This window comes from Pipra filicauda, unplaced genomic scaffold, assembly GCF_003945595.2.
Source record: "Pipra filicauda isolate LSUMZ 115617 unplaced genomic scaffold, ASM394559v2 scaffold65_size3143899_pilon, whole genome shotgun sequence".
Lineage (NCBI taxonomy): Eukaryota > Metazoa > Chordata > Aves > Passeriformes > Pipridae > Pipra > Pipra filicauda.
The window spans coordinates 1,869,067-1,895,515 of NW_024104820.1; the positions used below are offsets into that span (position 1 = coordinate 1,869,067).

The window sequence follows — 26,449 nt, forward strand, 5'->3', positions numbered from 1 at the left end:
TACTCTGCAGTCTCCACCTGAGACGCTGATGCCTGATGTTAATTGATCGCCACTCGTTACTGACTCCAAGTTGTTGGTCTGTCTGTAAGTCTGTAAGGAGCACCAGAATGTTGCCTGCATGTTTGAGTCAGGCAATGTATATTTCCACCCTTGAGATCGTAAGTATATTCAGAAGAGCTGTAACTGAGATTAAGCAAATTAAAAATGCCTCCATAAAACTATACATTTGCTGTGCAGGGAAGGGGTCCTCTCACAAGCAAGTTATCTGTGCTGAGAGTGAACAGGCTGCGGGAGTTAATTGAAGTGAGGGGTCAGGGAATAATTTTTTCTGAAGCTGTAATAAATTTGAGGCAAGAATGTTTGGCAAAACTGTTCTGCTATCTGTGCTTTGCCTTCTCTACTCCCATTATATGATTGGACAGCTGGGATTTTTATAATTACATTTCTAGAGGAGGAAAGTCAACATTCATTACTCATTTGTTGTAAGAAAAATAACAATATTCTTCTACAATGAAGACACATTCAAGAAGCTGTACATTTTAATTGACATCATATGGCATTCAGTAGAAATGTGAAGAGAGGATTAAGTGCTCTGCTCAGAGACAGCCAGGAGAATGGGAAGATCACTGTAAGAACACAGATTTGCACATGCACTTAAACAGGATGCCTGTAACCGTCATATTTCAAAGAGAAGAAATTCATTTTCATTTATTATTATTATCTAGTATTATTCATAATTAGGTACAAAACCCCTGTTAAGACAGTGATTCCTCTTCAACACTTTCTGTGGAACAAATTATACTCTAAACATAGTACTGCCTTAAGAGTGGTGGAGTTCTGAAAGAATGAGACAAAGCTGGAAGAAATCGCATTGGTTTATCTATTCAGCTTATCTAACTAAGATACTCTTTCTGGTTAGGAGACTGGGTTGAACAGAACTCACGTGAATTCATCTGGCATATATAGCCTCTCTCGTTGTCACAGCTATCATCCCTCCATTTCCCATCTGACTTCATGACAAACACACAATCTGTCTGAAGGAGAGGGAAAGATACACAGGCATTTAAAAGAGCAATCAGGAGATGGTGAGCTGAACCTCTTATACTGTTGCTGCAAGCCTAATAGCAGAGAGGAGAGAAGCTCATTGAACACCTATGTAATTAGTTCAAAATTCCTAGGTTTTTGCCAAACAGCTTGAACTGGTATTTATTAGTGACCTCTTAAATTTGAACCAGGCATTTACCAGTGCCAGTCAAGGTCTGAAAGAAGTCAATTGAAAACTACCTTACCAGTTTTATTAAGAATCCTTTAATGACTTAGAAAAGACTAGGGTACCTATAATATAACTTCTTAGTTCTGATTTACAATTATGTAGATCTGCTTGGAGAAAAACAAAATAAGAACTATTATTAAAAGTACTAGTCTGGATTTAATGGAAGCACACTCTCTTGTAGAAAGCAGATACTCTTTGCTGGTGCTTTGTAGTCATTATCAAGTTATGACTATCAGACATCTTTAGCAACAACCAAATATTTCCTTTACTTCATTATGTTTAAATGCTTCAATATTTCCTTTATTACTCCCCTGATTTCAAGTCTGGCCATGGTAGTCTTTCAGCATTTAATCCAAGTTTCTCCCTTATGCTGATTTAAATAAGTTTTAGTCATCAGAAAGTTGACTGATGGTAGATGTTAAAAGTCTTGGGTGTCTAGCTGCCAATCATTTTCTCAGAAACTCTCTCCTTTGGAAAAGAGATTGAATTTCAGCAGAGAAATAGTAAGTTCATTGAATATATCAATTTGTACCATCAGAAACTAGTAAAGCAGTGAGAGAGCACATTAGCCAGGAATGGGATATATACACAGACAAATTATTGTTGAATGAAAATCTTAATTTTGGTCTATCATAACTTTTCTGTGTTTGGTGTTGTGACTTTAAAATTTGTGATAATGCAGCTTGTGGGGGAACTGATGTAATATAAACCTCTCCCAGCTTCTTCTACAGAACTGGTCTTTTGTAACAGGTCAGATGGAAGGCATGAAGCCCCTTTTCTTCAGAACCATTGCCAAATATTTTGGGTGTATTTGGAATCTTTATCAGACGATTTGCTAAGCCCCATTTTGCTTACAAAAAAACTTGTTTCAGCATCTTGTTATTGCTGCTGTAACTTCTCTTTTAGAAAATCATCTAGCTGCCTAAGATATACAGGTTACTTAAATTTCCTGTACCTCCACAGTGACATCTGTCAAACTTTCGAAGTCATAATAGTCAAAGTAGCTTTGTTTCTGTTCTGGGGCACCATTAACCCAGTTGGTGTAGGAAACAGTGCTTCCATCCGTCCAAAGAAATGTGGACTGTTTGTTGATGTTGTTCAACCCAATCCAAACATCAGTTGTGGCATCCTTCAAATGATAGAAGAGGAAAGCTGAAGGGAAGCAAAGATTTTTTTATTAAGGAAAGCTCCTCATGACTTACTTTCCCCAAAACCAGGAAAATGTGCAAATGCCCAGAACTGGGCCTGTATTAAAAGGATAACATTTTCTACTAAAGAGCCCATCTGCCTTTTAATTAAATATTTAGATAAGCATCCCTTCCCCACCATGTATACACAAGTAGTGTTTCAGCAAATCATATTGCCAGTGAGAGAGACAGAAAATACAGATTTCTATTAGTTTGAGAGACCTGTGCAACCACATTCAAAACACATAGGAACTTTCATGAAAACTGAGCAACTGAAAGATCTAGAAACACACTTTATTTCTTATATGTAATAATTTAGCTATTGTTTTGCACTTTGGACTTAAAACAAACCATAAATTGACATGGCTGATAAGCAATTTTCAGCAGTTAATCCCATATTCTGTAGTGGACAGTATAGCACATCCTTTAGCTAGAATTTAATATATTTTTCTTTCAATAGAGCCCATATACCTTGTACATGTTCATTTGGTATGGTAGCCAGGTTTCCTCCCAGATTGATACAAGCATCTCGTGCATCATGCCACATGAGCTTTCTTGTTGTATTGGAAGAAAATACTTTGAAACACTAGAAAAAAAAGCAAGCACATCTTTCAAACTAGCAAAGATTGGAACTGTAGTATGTGACTAATATCAATTACATATGAGATGTACATTTCTCCTAAAAGAAATCAGGGCTAAGATAAGTAACGGAGCTCAAGAGTAGAAAGTCGGTATGTCTACCCAGGCAACCCCACTCATTGCACAAGGTGTAATGCAGGAGTCTATATCATTTGAACTTATTGTAGTGAGGTCAAGTATATAATCCCTTTTCACATTTTCATCTGCCTTCTTCCTGCAATAACAGAGGGATCATTTGAAATCAAGAAAATTTGGCTTTGAGTGACACAGCTGCAGGGAATGATCTCTACTGTGCCTTGTTCTGCTTCCAATGAGTGTAGCTACGACTGTTCATCCTGCCAAAGTTATGAAATATCCTTTGGCATATTGACCTAACATTTTGAGGATGCAATAGCAGTGCAGTGTACATAAAGTAGACAAAACAACCTTTTGTAGACAGAGCTTCAACTCAAATTGGTACAAATTCTTCAGTTACAGCAATGAGGACTTCCGGACCACGTCTGAATGAAAAGCTATACTCAAACCAATTGTAGTTTGGCATCATATTTCTGAACTCAAAGCTTTGTCAACCCTGTACAAGCCAAAGGGATTGCTCAAGTACATTCTCTCCAAATCTTTCCACCTGAAACTCTCATTGACCATTACAAATTTCCATTTCTATCATAAATATATAAAAGAAGAGAGAAGAGGTTTTCTAAAGCAGTAACAGTGTATTTTAAGCCACCACAAACTATGCTCTCTGGAATCTATTTAGCATACATCTATTTTTACTGTATTTCTCCACAAAATTAAAAGTATATAGTCAGCTCCAAAAAAGCCTAGCCATTCAGGCCACACATTCTGACTAGATAATTAATCTCCGGATTTATTTTATAATCATAAAAAAATGTGGGTTTTTTCAAGTTTTTTTTTCAGTTCCATTCCTTTACACAATTTAATGAAGATACATGTTGACACACCTTGTTGCCAAAGAAATCCCAGCTTTCAGGACATCCTCCAGGAGGCAGGGGTGAAGCAAATGTTGAATTAATAGAACTGTTATGTTTTTCACATATAAATTTATTGGAGGAGCCGCAGTTTATGTCATTCCACAAGCCTGAAATAAAGAAATTGAATAAACAAGTAAAAATGTTACAGTATTTGTAACAATAATTTCTCTCTTTTTTTAGCTTTTTTTTTTTTTTTTTTTTTAGTTTTTTTTTTTTTTTTTAGAAGAAGAAGAACAAAATTTCTCTATTTTATATTTCAGGCTGCAGCTTGATCTGAAGACAAAGTAACTATGGCAGCTTCAAATGAGACAGTTCAAGCTGTAATATAGCACTCTTTGTACTTAATTTGAACTTCCCGACCCTTCTGCTACTCTTTCAGGGCTCTCCACAGTGCCTATACCTATTCATGAGTATATATACCTATTTATGGGTGTATATATATAGAATTTGTTTGAGCTATGGCATCATCACATTGCATGCAGCAAAGGAAATATACCAGCAAGCAGCTTTAAAAAGAAAATGTATCAGAAATGGATGATTTAGGAAATACCAGATCAATCTAAGGGCATAGGATGGTGTTCAAACATACATTATGAAATATGTGCCTTCTCCTGGGGGGGTAACATGTCAGGTTAATAGAATGTTAGCTAGGGATTCGGTTTGCAGATTAAAATACTTCAATTGTCAAGATTTCGAAGCTACTATAATGGTCAATAGAGAGATAGGGCAAGATTCATTTGTCTAAACAGAGGTGCTTAGCACTGTTTGAGAGGCTAAGCAAAGTTCCTTTAGAGAGCTGAGAGATATGGCACTGTTTCTGTGGGAAACACACAGTCAGATGGGCTAACTAGAACACAGCAGGTGGCTACAATCACCTACACACAGGTACTTGAATACTGCACTTGAGTAAACTGAACTGCTCCTCAGGCAGTGCTGACTGTGGAGGTGAGATCTCCACTTGACCATAGGGAGACTTCAGACACTGCCAACTCAATCTTAGTGCTTCCCTTGTCATCCAGTTCAGTTCCTCACATGTAACTTTCCAGCATTGTCTGAGACAAGCCCAGGAATGCTGAGCCATCTCTATGGAACTGGTAGATATGGAGGGGAAGGTGGGATAGCTGTCCCTTTCTCGATCAACAACTAAAGGAGAGATGCATCTCAATCAGATCATATGTCTATGTTTAGAAAAGTGAATCTTGTTCTTTCTGTCTTCATAAAAAGGCAGAATTGCAGGTGAGATTGCTGCATGAACTCTTTATAAAACATAAATTGAGAGATCAATATTTAGATACTAAATTCCCATTAGCCTGTTACATTGCAGAAATAGAGCCAAGAGGAAAACTTAGCCCTACGCTTCGCAAGAGATTTACATTTCAGTGTACTTGTAAACACTCCTTTAAGTTGACTTAAGTCCCTTATTTCCTGTAGTGTTATAAGTGTTTTCTTAAGTTCAGAGGAAAGAAGACAGGCCATTCAACTTTCTACTGAAAGAAGTAGTGAAAAGCCCTGTAAAAAGGTGCAATATCAATCTTATAAATCCAGAGAGAGACGTCTGCATTAAATTACATGATACAGAAATCTCCCCATGCTAAGGACATAGACTCTTCCACTACTGGTGGTCTCCATGACTGCAGACAGTTACTGCATTGTGTTGATTTGTGACTGGAAAGCAATTAGAGAAAACAGCTATCAAAGATTGTGTGACAGTTGACAGCAGAAGTTTGGCAGCATCAGTTATAATCGAAGCAGAGACAAGTAAAATCTAATAGTTTTGCTTTGTTACTTACCATGCCCTAACAACATTACCACACAATTTTCCTCATTATTTGCAAAGTTAGGTTCATTAGGAGCCCAGGCCACATAGGTTACTGGAGTCCCATCTATCCAGCTTAAAGAAAATAAATGCAAATAGTTATTTACTAATACACTTCAATTGTGAGATGATACTCCTAATTAACATCTCAAAAATAAGAATATCCATGAGCATTAATGGGAACTGGCTAAAACTGGAAGGACTGTTAAAGATTTTCCTCTCTTTATCTGATTATTCTAATTTGAAGCAATTTCTGCAACATATTTCTGGATGCAAAATAGGAAAAATAATACACCAAGCACATTTTTGTTAACGGGTAGGAGTGATATGACATCATTTAATAAGAGAAACCATTTTCAGTTAGTCAAAATACATAATACAGATAAAAATATTAAAATTTTATTTAACTTATTTCATTGTATCCCTAATTAATATTATGCTTCCCAGTCTGAGCATTCCTGATGAAAAAACTTTTCTGTGGATTTTACCCCAAAGAAAAATGCCTTTATAGGTATTTTTCTATTGAGTCTTGTGGACATTCTGTTAGCTTTAAAACCACCATTTCTGAAGTATCAAAATTGACCTTTTTTCCTTTATGTTTACATGCTTTGTACTTTAATATATTGCTACTGAAGGAAGGAGAGGTTGGCATTGCATTTTAATCAATATTTCAGAATTTAGGTCAGTAAGCCTGAAGTGGGAAACAAATTCAGCTCTTCATCTTCATCTACCTCTTGCTGCTGATGATACACTTGATCTAAATAAAGGAGATACTCACTGAACCCAAGGAACGCCACATCTCCCTGATTTGTCTACTAAATCAGGTTAGAATCATGTATTGACCCAGTCACTATCAACTTATCTCTCCCCACTCCTCTTTTACATACTAACACTCTGTTAGTGATTTACAGACATTCAACAGTGGCATTAAAATAGAAAGGTTAAATTCAGGTCTCCTCTAATCTGTTTCAGGTCAACATCAGAAGCATGTTTTTCCACCTCCAATATGTGTCCTAACTAGCAGATGGGAAGATAAGCAGTGTATCCTGCTCTTCAGTATCTTTTACTTTAGTTTTGAGTTTATTTGTGTGCAGGTTTTTTCAGAATACTTGATAATGTTTCTGTAGTGTAAACTTCTGCTGACTTTTTTCCTGGAACAGGATTTTGCAGAGACTACCTTAGCAATCTCTGTCAGAAGCAGCTTTTGTACTCATTGTCCACATTTTCCTAACTCTGAAGGACCTCTCTGAAGCTATGACATATAGATAAAAAGCATAAGGAAGCTAGGCCCTATGACAGAGAGAATGTTTTAAGTGTGTATGTTTAGAGGTATAAAATTCAGCATAGTGAAGTATCACTCCAATTTATGGGACAAAGCTTTGAAAGAAAATCAAGAATGTATGGAGAGTAGAGCTGCCAAGCCTTTCTTTGGATAAGTGCTTACTCAAGAAAAAAAGGTTCTTTTCCTATTTATTTTTGGTGAAAACTATTGGATTTCAGAATATCCTACGACTATTCCATTTTGCTTTGTACAAAGTATGTGGAACTGCCTTCAGACCTGGAAAATAGCATATTCAGTACCTCCAGCTACATAAAATATTGTATTTCTTTCTACATGTTAAAAGCTGCACTGATCATCTTAACTTACCTAAACTTTTTATCAAGGCTTACTTTTAGACCAATGAAGTACGCGCTTGACTTTCTCCAGTATGGCTCCTAAAGCAGAAAGATACTATTATAATTTAAAAAAAAAATCTTTGAAGTAAAACAAGCAGAAATGTATACACCCTTGATTGGGCTCACAGAGCAGTGACTGAAGTTGACAGCAATAAAGCACATGCTTGCAGTTCAGCACAGCAATGTATTTACATGCTCAGACACAGAAGTCAGGTTTTTATCTGGGGCATCAGAGCTGAGTCCTGCAGCAATGAGGGCCCTTAGGATAGGGTAGGAAAGAAGCAGATCTTGAGTCAGAAACAGGTATTCTGCTTTCATTCTCTCTCCAAGGCTGCAGAACTGTCTAAAATTCACCTCACACCAGCTGCTTCCCAAGACAGCACATGGTACCTTCCCACATTGCTCTTCCCAACAGCTTGCCTCACTGCCTCAGCACAGACAGCACAGAGCAGGAGGGACCAAATCCCATGGGATCAGAGGGTGCATTTTGGGAGATTTCACTAGTGAAAATGCTGATGGCTCTACTTCTGAGACAAGTTTTACATGCAGATTGTCACAAGCATTTCTATAAACAGACTGTCTGTTTATAATGAGTCTTACATTTTCTTGTAGCGCTCTCTTTAAGAACCTTCTCTCACTGTTACTATTAACAACAGCTAGGTCTGCAGAATTCATCCTGCAAAACTCTTGGGCTTTTTCCATGGAGACCTGTTCTTTGCTGATATAGTAGAGCTTATCTTCATATATGACCCATCCATCTTCAGTGGTTTTGTATGCTGGAAGATAAATAATGTACCTTTAAATTCTCTATCTGTAGAACACAAAAGCTTAGTTTAGAATAACAATTTTAGGAAAAAAAAATTAATAATAAGATAAATGTACACAAAGACCTACCGTATGTGTCAATTGGTTCAGATTTTAATGGCACTCCTGCAAAAAGAAGAGAATAGAAGGTGTGGCACATCTCTGTAGCGTGTTTTATGATGTATCTTGTTACTGACTTCAAGGAGAAGAGTGAGGAACAGAGCAGTATTCTCCACTCCTTTACCACTGACTAGAAAGCAGGCTTAGCCACACATTATGCAATATGCATGGTCATCTACTTTTAACTTTGTATCATAAACTGTGCTTCACATCAATAAAGTCGTAGCCTTGACTGAATCACACTCCCGAGCAGAGCAAGGCAAGGAAAAATTGCTCTTCCAGTCTGTAAGTAAGAGTAGGTCTATCTGAAACACTTTAAACTTTAGAGTACAGCTCCTTTACTGATCAATCAGTAGACATTCCATAATTCACCAAAGGGGTATTTTTATTAAGAAGATAATTTCCACTAGATTTACTTTAGCTCTATCAAAAAAATTCTCCAGTGCCAAATATTCATAAGCAAAAGGAAATATGACTCTCTCTATACATATGTTTATTTGTTTATATATATGTATATATGGATGGGGGTGTGTGTGTGTGTATACGTACTGTGAGTTATTTCTGGTTGTGATAGAAAAAGAAATGACACTGTTTTGTGCTGTTGTATTTCCAAAAGCAACTGAATCCTCAAGAACGTGAAAGGACAACTTGGAGCACCACTAAATCTTGGTGTACAAAGATATTGTATTCAGTTTTTAGCTTTACTAGTGTTAGTATAAAAAGCAGTATTGTAAGGAATACAGTACAACTCTTTACAACTCCTTACCTCCTACAATACAAAAATAAAAACAAATATTTCTTAATATTCAAAAACTTTGCATCTATTAAACCCTTGCAAACATATGGATTATTTATACACCCTAATTTATGTAAAAAAATAAATCTATTTATTCTTATCATCTATCATTGAAAAATCACAGCCTATAATATGTTATTCAATGCTCCCCATTTGCCTAAAACAATTCTTCAAAATTTTGTCTTGCACCAGCAACTTAGAAATAATTGTTTATTTAAGTTTTTTAAGCTTCTTGCCTAGAGAGAAGAAGAAATCTACCTTGTTTTATTTGACAAAACCAGTCGAGCTGTACTTCACAGACCGAAAGAGACCATTGCTCAGAAGACGGAAAACGAAGTGAGCCACAGAACTTGTGTCCTCCTGAATTTCTTGAGCTATCATCCCAGTTTGTGTACCTAATCTATAGAAGAAATCAGCTTTGTTACTCTTTCCATTTGTTTCAGTAGTTGTATTCTTCATTGGCAAACAGAAACAAACTGGTTTTATCTGAAAGATTATGGTTTTAGCTAGAGGTGGAAATGTGGGGAAAGCAATAGGTATAAGAATTTTACAGTGGGGCAATAATATCAGTAATCAGAAGATCAGGCTGTCTTGGCATGGTGGGCTTTTTCTCTTGTTTGTGCCTTGAGCCCTAGACACAGAGAGAATAGAAACAAGCAAATGGACTGTTTCTACTGAATTTCATATAGTATGAACTTTACCCCCATGACACTCATGCTAATCGTAGCATGAGTAGTTTTCAATTCATCAGTTGTGACCTGGTTGAAAAACACATTGTCCAGCAGCTGCCTGGTGACAGTGACCTCATCATGGATCATCAATTCAACATTCACTTCTTCCCTTTCCTATGGTTAATGAAGATGGGAGTGTGACTTCTGGGAGGGAAGACAGGTCCTACAAACCTGGTGGAATTACCTCTGAAGAAATTAACATCCAAATGGGAAGGGAGACCCATTTGGTACAACCTACGTGGGATTTTCAAGAAATCTGTGATAAGGTTGCTTCTTGAAACTTTTATGGAAAATAATGTGAACAGGATAAGAGGAAAGTCCTTGCTTTTGTTACAAATAAAATAAGCAAATAGAGAGTAGGAGTAGAGAGAGCATAATAAAGAGTGAACTACTGCAGGAATATTTCCCACAGCTGTGGATATCTGCATGGGCTTAAGAGATGCCTGGATAAATTAAAGGAAATAAATATATTAAGATTACAGATCTGAGCTCCAGTTCTGAAAGACCCTGAGCTATCACTTACTGGACGATGCTGGATAATACTGGAAAACACACTTGCTGTTTGATTAGTTCTTAGGATGTTTATGGCCACTGCCAGAGACAGGATACAAGATCCAGCATAATGAATTTGTATGTTCTGACATTTTGTGTTCATATTATCTTCTCAGAAGAGAAAATATGTTGGAGTGCTGCACAGAAAGCCACAGATTCTGATGAGATACAGATAATTACCACGTATTAAAATGTTTTGCTGTGATATTAGTCATGGCAATATAGGCTAACAGCCATGTGAATGTTTGCAGGACTGGTGTTTTCTTTGATGAGGACAACAGCAAAAGCCCAAAAAGTACATGTACAAATCCCAAAATATCTTAAGCAAACAAATATGATGGAAAATTAAAATACTCACTGGAGAGCCATCACTCCAGGCAAATCCTTCATCTGGATTCAAAGAAAATATACCGAGCCAAACAGTTTCAAAACTACAGTGAGAGGCACTAAGAGAAATTACAGAGCAGAGTAGTGTACAAGCATCAACACAAAAAACCCATCCAGAAATACATAACTGAACTTTCTAGAGCACATTGTAAAAGCAGTAAAGTTGCAATAATTACCCTATTACCTTTGGTGAAGGGCATACATATGTTCTTCATAGAAACATGTAATACTTCTGTGGTTCAGTGGCAATGGCTCAGTTATCAGACTTAATATTAGTATTGATCCTGTATTTCCCTAATGTTCTGTTTACTTAGGGAAGGCCTTCACAGATTTAGAACATGGTCTCAGCATTGACTACTTCAAGGTAGGTCAACACTAGATATACTGGTCATGTTTTCTACCATACTAAAAATACCAACAATTTCATGTGTTTCTAAATTCTATCTAGTAATTATGATACTGGTGGATGTTTTAAATTTTTCCAGACACAAACAACATATTTTTTTTCATGGAAAGGATAAAAACACTAAAGAGTATATACATTTCAAAGTATCTGAGGTTTTTTGGCTTTTGAGGAATCCATATGCTTCAGAAATCATCTAAGATCATTCATAATAGTTTATATGAGAAGTCTTTTAAATCTGGTAAGATAAATATACAGCAAATACTCACCGTATTGCTTTTATTAGTAACGGTATCTCCTCTTTACTGTTAATGCTGACCAGATCTCCTCCTATTTGTCTGCAAAAATCTCGAGCTTCAAACCATGATTTCTTATTAGTATGTGATCTGTGAAAACACTATGGAGAAATTACTGTAAAAACACTGTGGAGAAATTACTTTAAAATGTATCATACATGTGCTATAATAATAAAATAAAGACTCATAGTCTTGCTCACCCATAAATGAGATTTCACGCAAGCCAAGTGAAAGTCCATAAGAGAACTGTCATTACCTACTCTGTTCATAAAATTTTTGCACTAGAGTTGCCTACCTAGTTAGCGTAGTGCTGACCAAAAAGAAAAAAAAAGGAAGGAATTGCTAGAACGGAATACAATTCCCTTTAATTTGTTTTATCTGGAGGAGGGCCCGTGTGACCTTATAGGTGAACGGAAAGGGTTGTGATGGAGAGGCAAGATGGCCTGAGAGGAGTCTGAAGATATAGGTAAAAGAATTACCTCATGGTGGTTTACATCTCTCACTTTACATTTGCAGTATGTTGTCTCATTAGTTTAAGAGAGAAAAAGCATGACTTTGACCAAAGTTAAAATTATGATTTGAGGATAAAGGAGCAAAACTAAATAGCATTTCAACTGAGTTTGAAAAAAAAAATGAAAAAAAATAACAAAAGGAGAAGAACTCATTAATTCAATAAAATGATAAGAAATATTAACATCTCACACTAAGTTAGCACATTTCAACTCTGCATGATCCCAAATCAGTGTTTGCAAATTACCCTCATTTCTTGTTCAAACTCTTTTTATGCCTGCTCAGACACAACTGAGTGTACTTCAAAACCAAGTTATCTGTAACTTTGCATCAGAAACTCTCAAATAAATGCCCTTCATAAACACAGGTTTAATTAACCTTTCGTGTGACTTCTTATCGTTTATTTCGGGGGTAATGTGCTTATTTTAGCAAGGTCCAGCCTTAGGCATTGTGCTGCTGGAGAACATACCTCACTGTTTCTCTGCTTCTTTCCCCAAAGTCTCACAGATCTCAGACAAATACTGGATCATTGTACAACCTAGTGACCACAACAGATATAAAGAGCAAAGCCACCAGGCAAGTTTTGCTGATTCTGCTATTTAATACAGAATTTCGACATTGTTTTTTCAATAATTTTAATCTGAAAATGTCCCTTATTTTTCTTTTTGTTCTTTTCTCTATGTCTTTCTGGGGCCTTGATATTTATATTCCTTTTCTTCCATTTCCTGTTCCAATTCATTTGACCCCTGGGGCACAAACTTCCTCATTTTCTTTCCTGTGCCCTTCTCCCTTCCCTTGGGTCCAGTCCCTTCAACTTCATCTTTCTTCATAAGTTTCTCTCATCTTATGGATACTTCCCTGAGAAAAATCTTTGGGGATTTGGGATTTGCTATATTCCAACTTTAGATATTGCAAAACAAAGATGTCAGTTAATTTTTCTTTCTTTCTTATTTATTTTTTTCTCCAAACTAAGGAGTTCAAAGTCCTTCTTCTTATAAATACATAGGCACTTACTTTAAAACAGGAACTTCTATGATTGTTTGATATCCAACCTTCAGGGCATGTGGGCACCAGAGCCATAGTTGTAATAGGTGGAATTGTTGCACCCTTTGCCCACTGCTTGCAGATATATTTTTGCTTTGTCTCACAGTCCAGAACATCCCATAATCCAGCCGCAGTTCCAGTTCTCATGGCTACACATCCTGGACTACTTCCTTTATGAGAAAAAAAAACAAAACAAAACAAAACAAATGTTGGATATTTTATAAAGTGTGAATTGTTTAATTCTTTGCTAAAATCTTTGAGCAGCAGTCATTCACTTCTTGCCACATGATAGCACTTGAAAAGCAAAGTTATATTTTAGGTATTTTTCACACAGGCAGAGTAGTATTTTTTTTGAGGAGGTCATGATCCTTTTAGGATCCTGCCTTTCTTTTTTTTTATTTTGAATGTCCTGTATAATTAATTCTATGGGTAGAAAGTAAGGTGGGGAGGGGTTACAGTAAAATCCTGTGGTTTTGAGTGAAAACCTCATTTCTACTTACATTACACAGGTCATTAATGAGCACTCTTTCCAGTAAAAAATAGACCTTATAAAAAAAAAATCCACCTTCCACTCAGTGCCTTTTGATCAAAATATTTATTCATGTAAGAGCTTCTCTGTGTTAGGTCAAATTATCTGAAAGGCTTTTGGTAATTCAGAGAGACCACTCTGACTAAATTTCCCTTATTCGTATGCTTTTGGCTCCTGTGGGAAGCTCCAGGAGATCTGTGAGCATGACTTCCTTTACAGAAGCGATTTTATGTATCTTTCCCACTATATCTTCTTTATTACAGATTCAGCTAATTTACTAATGACTCACTGGTCTGTATTTCCTCATATGTTCTGGAACCGTTTTAAACGTTAGCACCAAATTTGTCTTTTTGCACCCCTCAGCTTTAACGAGGCAGCTTTAACACATTAAAATGAACAGTTCATTTAACATAATCTTAACAGCTCCCGGATGCTCTTGCAGCCGTGCTTAGTCCTGACTTCAGGTTACCTCTTTGCTCCATAATCTATTCTCTTGATCTTTCATCTTGAAATAGACTCTCCAACCATACCATCACAATGAAATTTTCCAGCACAGAAAGCCCACAGAAAGCGTTTTTCTTTACTGTTCCGGACTGACTGTTGAGGATTGCATTTAGTGCAGGTAGTTCAGTTTGCAAGCTGCAGTGACAGCTACAGATTGAGCTGTGGGTGGTGAGAGCCCGAGGCAAGAGGTCGTGATCTGACTCCGACCCTTTGCATAGCAAAGGGCACGGGACACTGGCCAGGTGAACAGACACGAAGGGACACAGCAGGAGCCCAGGACCACAGACTTTGACACCCTTAGACTGCAATGGTGAAAAAGCCCAGGGTTTCCTTTGCTCATGGTCCCTTCTCACAGACAGCCACTCCAGCTGTCATTTTGTTATTGCACCATTATTAAATTATTTTAAGGACTGAGACGGCTGAGACTCTGTTATTGGAAACCTGGGGTTGAGCCAGTACAGAAACCTGGTCTGACTGTGTGAGTGTGGGGTGTGTAGCTGTGAAGGGGCCTCAGTCTGCACTTAGGTGGTGCAAGTGTGACTGCCAGAGTTGCTCCTGGGTGGTCAGACAGGGAAGATTCCTTAACATGATCTCCAAGTGCTCTCTTCATACTCTGATCATCTGCTGGCACTACAGACTGCCTGGCAAGCTTTCTTCTCGTGGTGTTTACTGAAGTTTTATTAGTCTATGTATTTTGTAATTTTCTATTATTTTTATTTTATATTTTGTAACCTCACTGAAGGTTTTCAAGAAAGTTTTCAGACAAAGGATCACTGAGAGCAAATTCCCCTATGGCATTGTGAAATCTTGTTTTCTGTGTTTCTGCACAGTATGAACCCATGAATATAGTTTTCTTAGTATCACAAATAAAAACAATAATGGTACGATGATTTCTGATACTATGAATTTGTAATTCTCAACTTAAATTCCTTATCACAGTTGCTCTTTTTCAGATTCTTCTCCAAGACTAACTTTTCTACTAGAGGAATGAAAGTAGAATAGTCTCAGGACCTGTTTTTAACTCCTGTTATATCCCTGTGAAGATAGGCCAAAAGATTAATCTTATGGGTAAATACATCAGATATAATATAAAACTGCAGTCCTAATATAAAACTGCAGTTCAATTTTTAACCTTTGAAATTAAAAGATGGAATTTGAGAACTGCCAGATATTGTAAAAGATACTGAAAGTTTAAAGCATAAAATTCAGAGGACATCACCAATGCAAACCCAAATAGGGGCCACGACCTCAGAGAGCAGCTACCATCCACCATCCCAGCACCTACCAGGCATTCCTGCACCCCAGTGCGTGAAGGAGGTCGCTTCACCATCAGCCCACCTGAAAGTGCCTTGGTTCTCAACATCAGAGAGGCCAAGCCAGAAATATTTCTCAGGCCTCAGCCCAACAAGGCTAGTCAGATAGGCTTGCTCATACCTGTAAAAGGGATCATAAAGACACAAGTGAAAACAGTCATTTATCCAAATCCTACTTGCCTAACATGATGATGAATTCTTATCTCCTTTTCCTTGCTTCAGACTGCGGGAGAAGATCTTATGATAGGATTCTGATTCCACACAAACAACAAAGAAAAGCAAGACTTTTTTGTTGTTCAACTAGAGACCTCATCTTTTACTTAGATAATCTGCTGTTTGATGTTGTGTTAGCTTTTGAATATTACATATGATACAACCTTTACCTATTTAAAAGTCAAGGAAAAGTCATTATCATACCTACTTTCAACTGTGGCCAAATAACCTTCTTCTCCTTCACAAGTGGTGTTTGCTTCTGAAAATGTTGCTGGAACATGTCCAATAAAATAACAGTAGGTCCCATACCTGCTCCAGCCCTGTAACAAGATTTTAGGATTTCCATTCAAATTTTAGATAATTGTGATATCGTGTATTATCGTGTATCATTACTTAAAATTAATTAAGCCCAATAATCATGAATATTATGACTTAGATACTTTTTGCAGTGAAATTGCAGATTCCTTCTAAGCAGCTTTTGTAAACTGCTATCTAAAGTTTAATATAAGTGAGAGAGGGAGAAACTTCATAATAAATTAAAACAAAAAATCCATTCTACATAAATATACACAATTCAAACAATTCTAGGTGATTCAAGATAAGGTACTTATTTGATTTGAGAAACTGATGTTCCATTCTCATATACTTACTTTTTTGCAGCCTGCATCAGTTATTTCCTTTTCATTAGCTATTTTTGATATAGCCTTTCTTTTACAAATGTAGCCAGCTTTCCTCTCACAGACAGAGTCTGCCCAATAGCCATCCTGTGGCAGGAAGAAGTTTGCAATAAGAAGGAGATAAAGATAAATGATTTAAAGAAGATGAATAATGTGTTTCTTTATAATTGAAACTATTAATTTTCTTTCTCTTCTCATTTTGTAAACAGAAGTGGTTTTTTCCTTATCCAATTTCCCTAGATGATAACAAAACCAAATCTGTTCATATTCAGCAAAATATAGACTGGGCTATAGCAGTACAGCCACAGCTCATGTTGATAGGAAGGGAGGAGGGTGTATAAAATTTGTCCCCTCTTCTGCAGGGCCCTGCACAAACAGTTGTGCCATGAGATAGCAAGTGAGCAGGCACAGAGGAGCCAGCAGGAACCATGGATCCCCACATACCACCATTATCACCAGAGGAAAATGAAAGAATATGCTCAAATTACCTTCAGAGACCTGTTTTATAGCCCTAATAATTTAACTTTTGACTTTCAGATGTACTTAAAGAGAAAATTTCACCAATGTCGCAATAATGCTTTCTTTTTTGTTTTTTTTTGAAAGGTCATATTTAATCTCATCCTTTTCCCCCTACATCCTTTTTTTCAGCCTTAGGTCTTTTCTGAAATAGTAGAGCACTTTAGTCTTTTATTAAGATTTTAGTTTAAATGTGGAGGTAAAATATGTATTGGGTAATGTCACCTGGCCTTTGATCAGTACACAATCTTCTGGCCTGTTGTTTGTGGTGGATGGCTCTCCCAGGTGCCATTTTGTGTATGTCACTGGGGTACCATCAGTCCACTCAAAATACATTTGAACCTTACGGTCATTCAGCCCAATCCATAGCTTGTCTGTTGGCTCTAAACGGTGGAAACAAAGAACTAGATAAGACTTTGGAAAGAGAACTAAATAAGACCTCTTATGCCACTGCAACCCTTTCACAGCACCATTAAGCTTTGGACATATAATTCCTTTTGTAAATTTATGAAGCAGAAAATTATTTAGTGTGTTTTATGATCATTTTATAAACTAATATTTTGACATGGATATTAAAATTAAGACAGTATGCTTTGGAAAATTAGGCTGTAAAGAAATCCCTGCACTAGATGAAAAAATCTGGCTCCTCTTCCTCATAGCAGTGGGAGTAAATTACCAGCCTAATGTTAATACACCATAGTGGTATGATAGAACTGTGTGAATAGTAGTTACTTTTTAGGTTCTGTTGCACTGGTCAGATTTTAAAATACTGCTTCTATGTTATATGAAGTGTGAATGTTTTAAGCTTCTTTCAACAAAATGAAAAAAGGAGAGAAAGACCCTAAGCACAGCCTCCCAGCCCTAGCTCAATTATTTAAGCAATAAGTAAAATCAGAGTTTTGACAACATCCAAAACTCAGCTGGAAATCTCAAATAATCTGTCTGGTGTTCCATACATTCAGAAAAAGGCAAAAGACACCCTGGAAACACTCACTGTATCCAAGCCGAGATACCACAAAGCTGTGCTCCTCAAGGTTTCGGATGCTGGCCAGGTGACTCCCTTGCTTCTGACAAGAGGTCAAAGCTGCTTCCCATCCTTTGCTCTCCCTGAAGATCTTGTAACAGTGATCTACATATGGCACCCACCCACCAGGGCAAGTAACAGGCCCAACGTCACCTAGGAACAAATATCAGGGCTTTAGAGGAGTTCCATTGCCATGCAAGGGACATGACACTGAAAATATTTTCACTTAATCTGTGCAAAAGTTCTAAACTAAGAATTTTTTTTTTTAAATTTTCATTATAAGGAAATGATGGACACAAAACATAGTAAACATAAATGTGATTATGAATATGGCAATTTTAACTCAGAAAATGAAAGATTTTTAATACAAATAGTATTTAATACAATTTCTAAGGTCAGTCAAATGTCTATAACAAATACACTAATCTATTAGTTTCACCATCTTCTGTATTACTTAGTATTTGTCAGACAAATCAGACATTACCTGTGCTTAACATAGAAGGCTTATGAATTTTTAAAGGATTAAGTATATTGATAGAGTAAGAGTCATCGAGGCAGATTTATAGCCAGGTGCACACACAGGATCACACCAACAGGGAAATCTTTATACACTTAAAATATCTTTTCTCATTTCAATGTATCGATCTTCATTGGTGTGGATCTGCCATCACTTCTGCAGAGACCTGTGAACTTGCTAAGCTGGTTGACAACAGGTCGTGGAGAAGGACTTAGAGCCACACTGTAAGTTCTCCATCTTTCTTCCTTTTTCTGATTTTTACTATTGTCCCTCTTCTGAAAAATAATTTTTGGTTTTTTCTCCCCTTTGATGGTCAGCAGTGTATGTATTCAAGGGGTAGACCTGAACATCGAAACATAGACAGAAGGGACTAGCTGGACATTCTTCACTTTTATCTGTTTCATTCTGTGTGCCATGGGACTGGAGATCAGACTACAAAGGGTACAATGGTTGTAAAGAGTAAACCAGATAAACAAGAAATAATTTCTATTTCTAATAAAATTCTCCTGTTCATCATTGCAATTTGAATGCCGAGTGATTCAGATAACAGCTTCTACTCTAATTATCAACATACATCAACATACCTGAAGGAACCAAGGTAAAGTTCTTTTTCTTACAAATGTAACCAAGTTTCTGATCACATTCCCAATTTTGCCATTTAGCTTTTGTTTCAGGATTCAAAACCGCACAAATTTTTCCAGATTCTGGAGAGGGGCTTCCTTTGGGAAAAATACAGGAAAAAGAAAAAGTGAACTTTTCTGAAAGGCAAATAGAACTCTAAGTTGTAAAATGCACGGACAAATAACTCCTGGATGAAGTCAGAGCTCCAAAGGTCATGTCTTTCCCAGCTTTGGTAAGAGTTGAGGCAGGCCTCTGGTAATGGGCATGTCTGTATGAAATGTAATATGTAAGTTATGTAAGTGGATATGAACATGTAAACTCCTCATAGTTTTGTGGCTGGAGTCAAGCAATAGAAAACCAAATATTTTAGGGACAGGCGATGTGGCTTTCACAGCTAAAATATTTTTTACAATAGTTTCTGGCTTATACTGCTATAGAAAAGGAGACTTTTCTAAAGTTAAAGCAAGAAAAGCTAAAATCCTTATCTCATGGCATATCTATCTGAGAATAAAATTTACAGCAGTATTTGAGATATGTATATTTTCTCTTTGGAAGTACAAAATCAAACAAAGTCATATATACCTGGAGCCCAGTTTAAGTATTGGAAAGGGCTGCTTCCAATCCACTCCCATCCACTCCTCAAGTCCAGTCTGTTGAGTCCAATCCACAGTGCAGAATCTGTACCTTCAGTTAATTCTAAGTAACAAAACGAAGATACATTAATTTATAAAACACTTTCATATTATTAATAGTCACTAATAATGTCTCTAGGAAGACTTGCAGTTATTAAATATCTAACTACAAATATTTGCAGATATTGAAGTACTTGATAAATTGAAAAATGCCAAAACTTTGAGTACTGTAAAAAATAAACAAACACAATCCCTTTCTCTTATTCTCTCACTAATGTAAAATGAGACCAGATGATATGCACAGAGAATATCCAAAATGAAATTATTTCTGTAGAATAGGCTAAATGCTACACATTTATTTAAGTACAACATTTATTTAAGTAGAAATATTGGTACTGTGTAAATATAAAAAATAATAATAAATGTCTTAGAAGTTAAATTCATCCTTAAAAATAACAATAGATAGTTTCTTCCATACTATTCCTTCAGCAATACATGAATAGGTAAAGCTGCAATTTAGGATCTATGAATAACTGACATTATTTTTCTTTGCCAAGTCAGTTAAAAAAACAACAGTTAAACTGCATTTTATACAAAAAACATATTTCTTTTGTCATAAAGATATATCTTTTTTATTTTCAATTTTTTTAAAACTTTCTTTTTGACAAAAAGTGAAATTTTAAGTTACTTTTTAGATTCCTTTTCCCCATCAAAAAAAATTTTAGTGAAGTTTTAATATAAGATAACATTTTTAAACAAGAAGTCAAACTGTTACATTTGAAGGATGCTGGAATACTTTGAATTCTTCATACACTTAGCAGCAATTTTGATGTGAACTTGCAAATTCTAAAAGATTTTGTTTTTTTGCCCAGACATATTTAGGTCCAAAGACAAGGGCCAAAATCATACTAAATAATGCTTAGCTGTTATGATGGACTGAACAGATCCTGAATCTAACTCAGGGCTTTCTTTACTGCCTTACCCTTAAGGTATGTTTGTTCATGAATGTCTGTGATACTCAATAGTTCTGCATTTTGCTGCTGACAGCTCCTCCTGGCTTGGTGCCACGTGAGAGCCGAGTCAGAGTTTATTTGGTAGTGGACATTTGTTAACGGGTCTGTAGTCCAGGTGCTGTCTTTATCTGTGGAGAAAATAATTACATTGGGTGTCGTAGTAACTTGGCAACAGAAAAATGAGTTGCAGGTTCTCATTCTGCATGGCATTCTCCTTAAGCGTGACCTGGTCAGTTCTTCCAAGAGCACTGAAAACGTTACGAGCAGATGGGGAAGGACAAAATTAAGGCCAGTAAACTGACAGGTAAAGCAAGCCTATACTGCTTCCTGTTCCATGAAGATACATAATTCAGGAATTACCACAAGGGAAGTGATTGCATAGGAAAATATATTGTAGGTAGTGCTGTGGCAGAAATCCTACATGAAAACTCTAAAAAGATGTGCAACCTCTTCTCTTTCTGGACAGCAGTTCCCACTGAGAGCCATAAGAACCAGCTCTAGACCTAAATTTAGCATCAAAACAGTTCTTAGATAAATCCCATCCCCTTGTGAAGAGCTTCTGGGTATGTCTGTCACACAGCAATGGTGTCCTTGCAGTAACCTGGAAAGCATATTTGACTAGGGATTTGTACCACACCAAAAGACCATTTTGTATCAATTGGAGTAAAGGGGCATTCTAATAATAAAAGACATAACGTGTAACAGGAGTAATGGGGAGGAATACAGGGGAAATAAGAGATGTGTCAGGTGGAGACTTCATCATTGTGAATGCAAAGCTCCCCTGCCAAGAATAAGGCCATAAAGGGAGATGGAGAGGGAAGTGATCATAGAATTGGAAGAAAGTGATTGAAGTTGCAAAGAAACGCCAGGCAGATGTCAAAAAGGGTGGAAAGACTACTTCCCAGGCAATATGAATAGGGCTTAACAGCATGGATAAAAGGACACATTCCACTTTAGTAAAAAAAAAAATATTCACATGAAAGTCATGCAGATCAAAACATTAACTTCATCATTAATTTTTCTACAGTGCTCATTTTTGTGCCCACATCCATCACAATGGGAGTCCCTCAGAGAAGGGTTGTACAATGGTGACAGCACACATCCCGGCTGGGACACAGTGAGGGTCTCAAAATTATTGTGTTGCTCAGCAACACCCCCACAATTAGTGGGAAATGCATGCTGTTTTACTCTGCAATCACATTTTTTCCCACATCTTTATGCAAAATGATATTTCCTTGCATAGAGAGCTGCAGGGTGCAGCAATACATCAATATTAAAAAAAAAAATCTTTGTAAGCTGTAAGTTATTACAAAGGTAGCCATATTCTGCTAGTGCTGGTTTGCCAATACAGAGGGGAACCGTGTGGGAAGAGGTAACTTGCCTTTTGATGGGCAGAACCCATATCGCTGGTCCGTGTCATAGTCAGCGGTGGTTGCACACCAGAGCCAGCCGTCTGTCCGGCCGGCGGCCGTGCACTCCGCATACCACTGCTCCTTGTACATGAAAGGGAACACACAGGGCGCCCCAAAAGCATTTCCCAGCAGTGTAAAGGTCTCTGAGAAAACAAAATTATAACTTTAAATGAAAAACAGCAAATAAATGTGAAGAGTCAATAAAGTAAAGCCTAAGCTAATGGTTGAATTGCGTCTCAAAGTTCTTTCCCATAACTATAAAAAAATTCATTTCAACACTTTTCCAGACTTAAGCTGATGACATATGTTTTAGAGCAGTGTTATTCTGATGTAAAGTAATATTTGAGGTCCAAGATGCTTTTACAATCTTAATAAGGCTCCAGAGCTCCACTTTAAAATAATTCTACTTCAAACAATGTTAAGATTTATATTACATGTGCAAGAGAAGGAACTAATATTTATAAGTCCTGATTCATGGAAAAAAGTAAACATAGGTTACAATATCTATCTTTGGTTTTATTCCAGTGACTATTTAGGTATCTCACATACAGTGAGGCAGCTCCCACATGCAAGGTTCAGAGTTCAGATTTCAAATATCCTGTGGGGTGGTTTTTTAAACAATCATTCTGGATGTGGGAAAGCCATACAGAACAATCAGACTTCAGCTGATTATGAAGGGTAATTGTATTGGTGCTTATAATTATTCCATGAGCATCCTCATCTGCTGAGTCACAAAACCAACACTTTCTCCACCTCCATCGGTACTTCCAGACCTTTCTCAGCTCACCCATATTGTGCTTCTTTCATGAGGATGCAATTTCACATCCATGTAGCTATATAAGAAACTTATCAGTGTTTATAGACTCTGTTAATAATGTAATGACACATTATGGTGAGCAATAGTGACTTTAGAGAATACTTATACACAGTATAAGTATGCATATGCATAAATACTAATATATAATATATATTTATAGAATATATGGAGAGTACATATAATACTGTAGCCATAAAACCTATATTATATAAGTTTCTAGTATAATCTGTACAAAATTGTACAAAATTCCTAAATGCTGTTTATCATTCTTTTTTAAGGTCTCAACAGAATGAGGTAAAGGTTTTTTTAGCTGTGAAAATATACTGACAAAGGGACATAACACCTGATAGCCAGTCAAAGTATTCAGAAGCCTTGAAACCATTCCAAATGGCATGATACCATGTCAAAGGAGATGAGGAAGATGTAGAAAAGATGAAGAGATGGTCTTTTTGAGACCTCCATCTCAAATTCAGGACATGTGTCAGAGACGTGGAGAGGGTGGTACTGAGGAAGGGACAGTTTTGAAAGTGGGTGTAACAGTATTATGTAATGCTTTGAATTGTTAATTAGGTAACTAAATAAAAGCAAGAGGCTTTTATTTAGTTACTCAGGCATGCACACTTCTGAAGAAATTAGATTCTCGTCCATCCAACATCGTAATAGAAAGGAATGCTGCCTTCTAAAACTCACAGATTGAGTCTTAAGGGTTTTCTTTTAGAGTTGATTTTAGGCATTAATACTTAAAATACTTGAAATACTAATGTACTGTAATACACAGACTAAAGTAATGTGTGTATATAATACACACTTGGACATAAATATGACATTAAATTCAAGGCTAAGTCCTTCAGTACACTGATTTTCTAAAACTCTGGTGGTCACCGAAGGAATCAGAATAGTCAGAGAAAAAGATCTGAAACACTCTAACGCTCAGAAAGGAATTAATGCAAAGCATGAAAGAAACAATTTTCTGTACCTTCATATCCCTGGGAACATAAAACATCCATGGCCCCATAGGTTTTCCACTGACTCTTTGCACTCAGCCCCTTCTTTAACAAAACGTTATCATATTCTTCATTGCCAGGACTGAAAAACAAATCTTCTCCTTGGATTGCAAGGAGGCTTTCATTTCTGCATTCCCACCATTGGAGTTCACTTGTTTGATTACATGGATAGAGAGTGACCATAGCCTGATCTTTCTTCAATGGCACCCCCAGGCAAAATTTCAGTTTCACACTCATAAGCTGATGATCTGTGATCCACCTGAACTTTTGTGATTCATTGTCTTGATGGCAAGTGGCAGTTCTAACTGAGCGTGCAACAGATGCCTGAAGACAGAGCTTGTTGACTTTATTATATATTAAAAATGTTTCAGTGTCTGTAAAACAAAACAATACATAGTAAATGGTTAGTACAGAATATACATATAGCAGATATGTCATATGATTCTGTTTCCCATTCACATGAACAGGAAGTCATTGCATTCATTAGATAAAAACATGATGTTTTTCAAGAGTCCAGTGCAACATCAATTCTGCTGATTGAAAACTAATAAAGTAGACAATAGAATACGTGTGTCATGATTGTATGTCACTGTACTGTGGATCAGTGGTGGGCAGCAGCAGCAGAAGCACAGCTTGTTGGATTGATTTTTCTCAGTCATGAGAACTCCCTCAACCACGCTGCTATTACCATTAACCTGTTCCCACCTGTCCTCAGATGCATGGTTTTGCAGACCTCTGACCTATACAAACTTTCCTCACCCTGCCAGATCTCACAGGTGTCCTAGTGGGGACACAGCCATCTTTGCTGAGCCATTTGTCTCCCCACTCCCAAATCCAGCTTTCCTTTCCTTTCTCCCATACAAGACCAAGGAGCCCACAGGAATCCCTGAGAAGGCCAGAGGGCCTTGAATATAAAACCAGGAATGACATTGGGAAACCTATAACAATCTGAGAAAGTAGTAAGGACCAGGGAGTAGTGGATTGGCACTGCTTGCCAATGTGGAAAGGCTGGTGGAAGGTAGATGGTACACCTGTACCAGAAATTGGGTCCCTAGCTCTCCAGTTAATTTCTCTGATCATGATTACAGTGTCAGCTTTAAGGTAAAGCTTCAAATGCTTGTGGGATTCATAACCAGTTTTGGTCCCTGGTACATTTTGTGATCACTAGGCATCATATTGAACTAAAATGTATTTTAAAAGTTAAAGACATTTTATTAAAAAGCCAGCAAAAAATTGAAATCAATTTAATTGATAATATAGAGTACACTGAAAATACTTATTCTGGCCTGCATTGATACTGTGTGTGATTAAAAAAAAATACCATGTACTATGACACAACTTGTAACAGTTTTATTCAGAACTTAGAAGGTAAAAGAATTTAACCTTAAACATTCAATTCTTCAGAAGACATCTGTTTACACCTACAAGGGAAGTGCAGCTAAAGGGATAGCAGTAGTGTTACGACTGCAATTCCACAATAACTTTGCTAAATTTAATCCAATTTTAATTCACAAAAAATTTATTCCATCCACTTTAGCAATGACAGTGAATTCAGTGAGTCTGTTCAAAACACTGAATGAAAATAATCCTCTTTGTAAGCATTAAGTCTCTCTGGATTGCACAGCCATCATCTGTGAACGTCTAAATGTCCTACAAATAATTTCGCATTTCACCACTCCTGAAGTTTTTTTTGCCTGATTTTGCTAACCATTACCCAGACACCAACAGCTCAAAAATCAGAACACAGAAGTAAAGAATTAAATAAATAAATAATAAAAAATAAAATAAGCATTTAAATATATTTAATTACTTTCTTATATCTGATCTTCTGAAGGTATTGAAGTGATAGTGCCTCTATATATGAAGAAAACCATAAAGAATTGAGTCTCTGCTTCCTTCTTCTCTGGCCATTTCTTTTTTTCTATTAGATTCTTCCATTGCCTCTTGCCTGCCTGCTTTGCCTGACATTAAGAGGTTCCCCATCCCCAAACTAATAATGTACATATAGACAATGCACCAGAACCATGACACCCAGAAATGCCAGAGGACTGGAAGCACTTTCATGGGCACCTTCACAGGAAGTAAGCAGGGGGCACTTACCAGGGAGCTGCAAACCATTGTGAACAAGAGAAAGAACAAGCAAGAACCTGGAGAACATAATTGCAAATGCTGTTTTCTTTTCTTCCCTTCACCAAAATCTGGATGATGAGAGTTGTTGGCAATAAAGTCCTGCCGAAGCAAGGACAGTGTTTATCCTCCCCAGTTTTGCAGGCTGGATGGTAGAAAGCTCCGAGTGCTAAATAAGGAAACATTGTGTCACATGCCACATTTCAAAACAAGACCACACAGCACAAATTTTGCCCTCCAAGAAGAATGGCTTCTCACTGAGGGCAACCAGTGCTTCCTTAGGAAAGCAGGTGGGACGCAGAAGAT

General features: G+C 36.9%; 1 protein-coding gene across 1 annotated transcript in view; it reads right to left on the reverse strand.

Moving 5' to 3' along the window:
• LOC113987641 (macrophage mannose receptor 1-like) overlaps positions 1-26,210 on the reverse strand; it is a 33,721-nt gene extending 7,511 nt beyond the window's left edge. The window contains exons 1-23 of the mRNA XM_027720584.2: positions 26,117-26,210; positions 23,989-24,390; positions 22,165-22,338; positions 20,753-20,911; positions 19,721-19,834; positions 19,102-19,236; positions 17,971-18,153; positions 17,202-17,359; positions 16,434-16,547; positions 15,988-16,103; positions 15,543-15,691; positions 13,195-13,394; positions 11,644-11,771; positions 10,943-11,030; positions 9,560-9,701; positions 8,476-8,511; positions 8,182-8,357; positions 7,553-7,620; positions 5,879-5,979; positions 4,059-4,195; positions 2,932-3,046; positions 2,229-2,425; positions 944-1,034 (exon numbers count right to left, since the gene is read on the reverse strand). Coding sequence (XP_027576385.2) covers positions 944-1,034; positions 2,229-2,425; positions 2,932-3,046; positions 4,059-4,195; positions 5,879-5,979; positions 7,553-7,620; positions 8,182-8,357; positions 8,476-8,511; positions 9,560-9,701; positions 10,943-11,030; positions 11,644-11,771; positions 13,195-13,394; positions 15,543-15,691; positions 15,988-16,103; positions 16,434-16,547; positions 17,202-17,359; positions 17,971-18,153; positions 19,102-19,236; positions 19,721-19,834; positions 20,753-20,911; positions 22,165-22,338; positions 23,989-24,390; positions 26,117-26,174 — 3,241 coding nt within the window. The 5' untranslated portion in view covers positions 26,175-26,210. The remainder of the gene's footprint in view (positions 1-943; positions 1,035-2,228; positions 2,426-2,931; positions 3,047-4,058; positions 4,196-5,878; positions 5,980-7,552; positions 7,621-8,181; positions 8,358-8,475; positions 8,512-9,559; positions 9,702-10,942; positions 11,031-11,643; positions 11,772-13,194; positions 13,395-15,542; positions 15,692-15,987; positions 16,104-16,433; positions 16,548-17,201; positions 17,360-17,970; positions 18,154-19,101; positions 19,237-19,720; positions 19,835-20,752; positions 20,912-22,164; positions 22,339-23,988; positions 24,391-26,116) is intronic.
• Between the last annotated feature and the right edge of the window lie 239 nt (positions 26,211-26,449).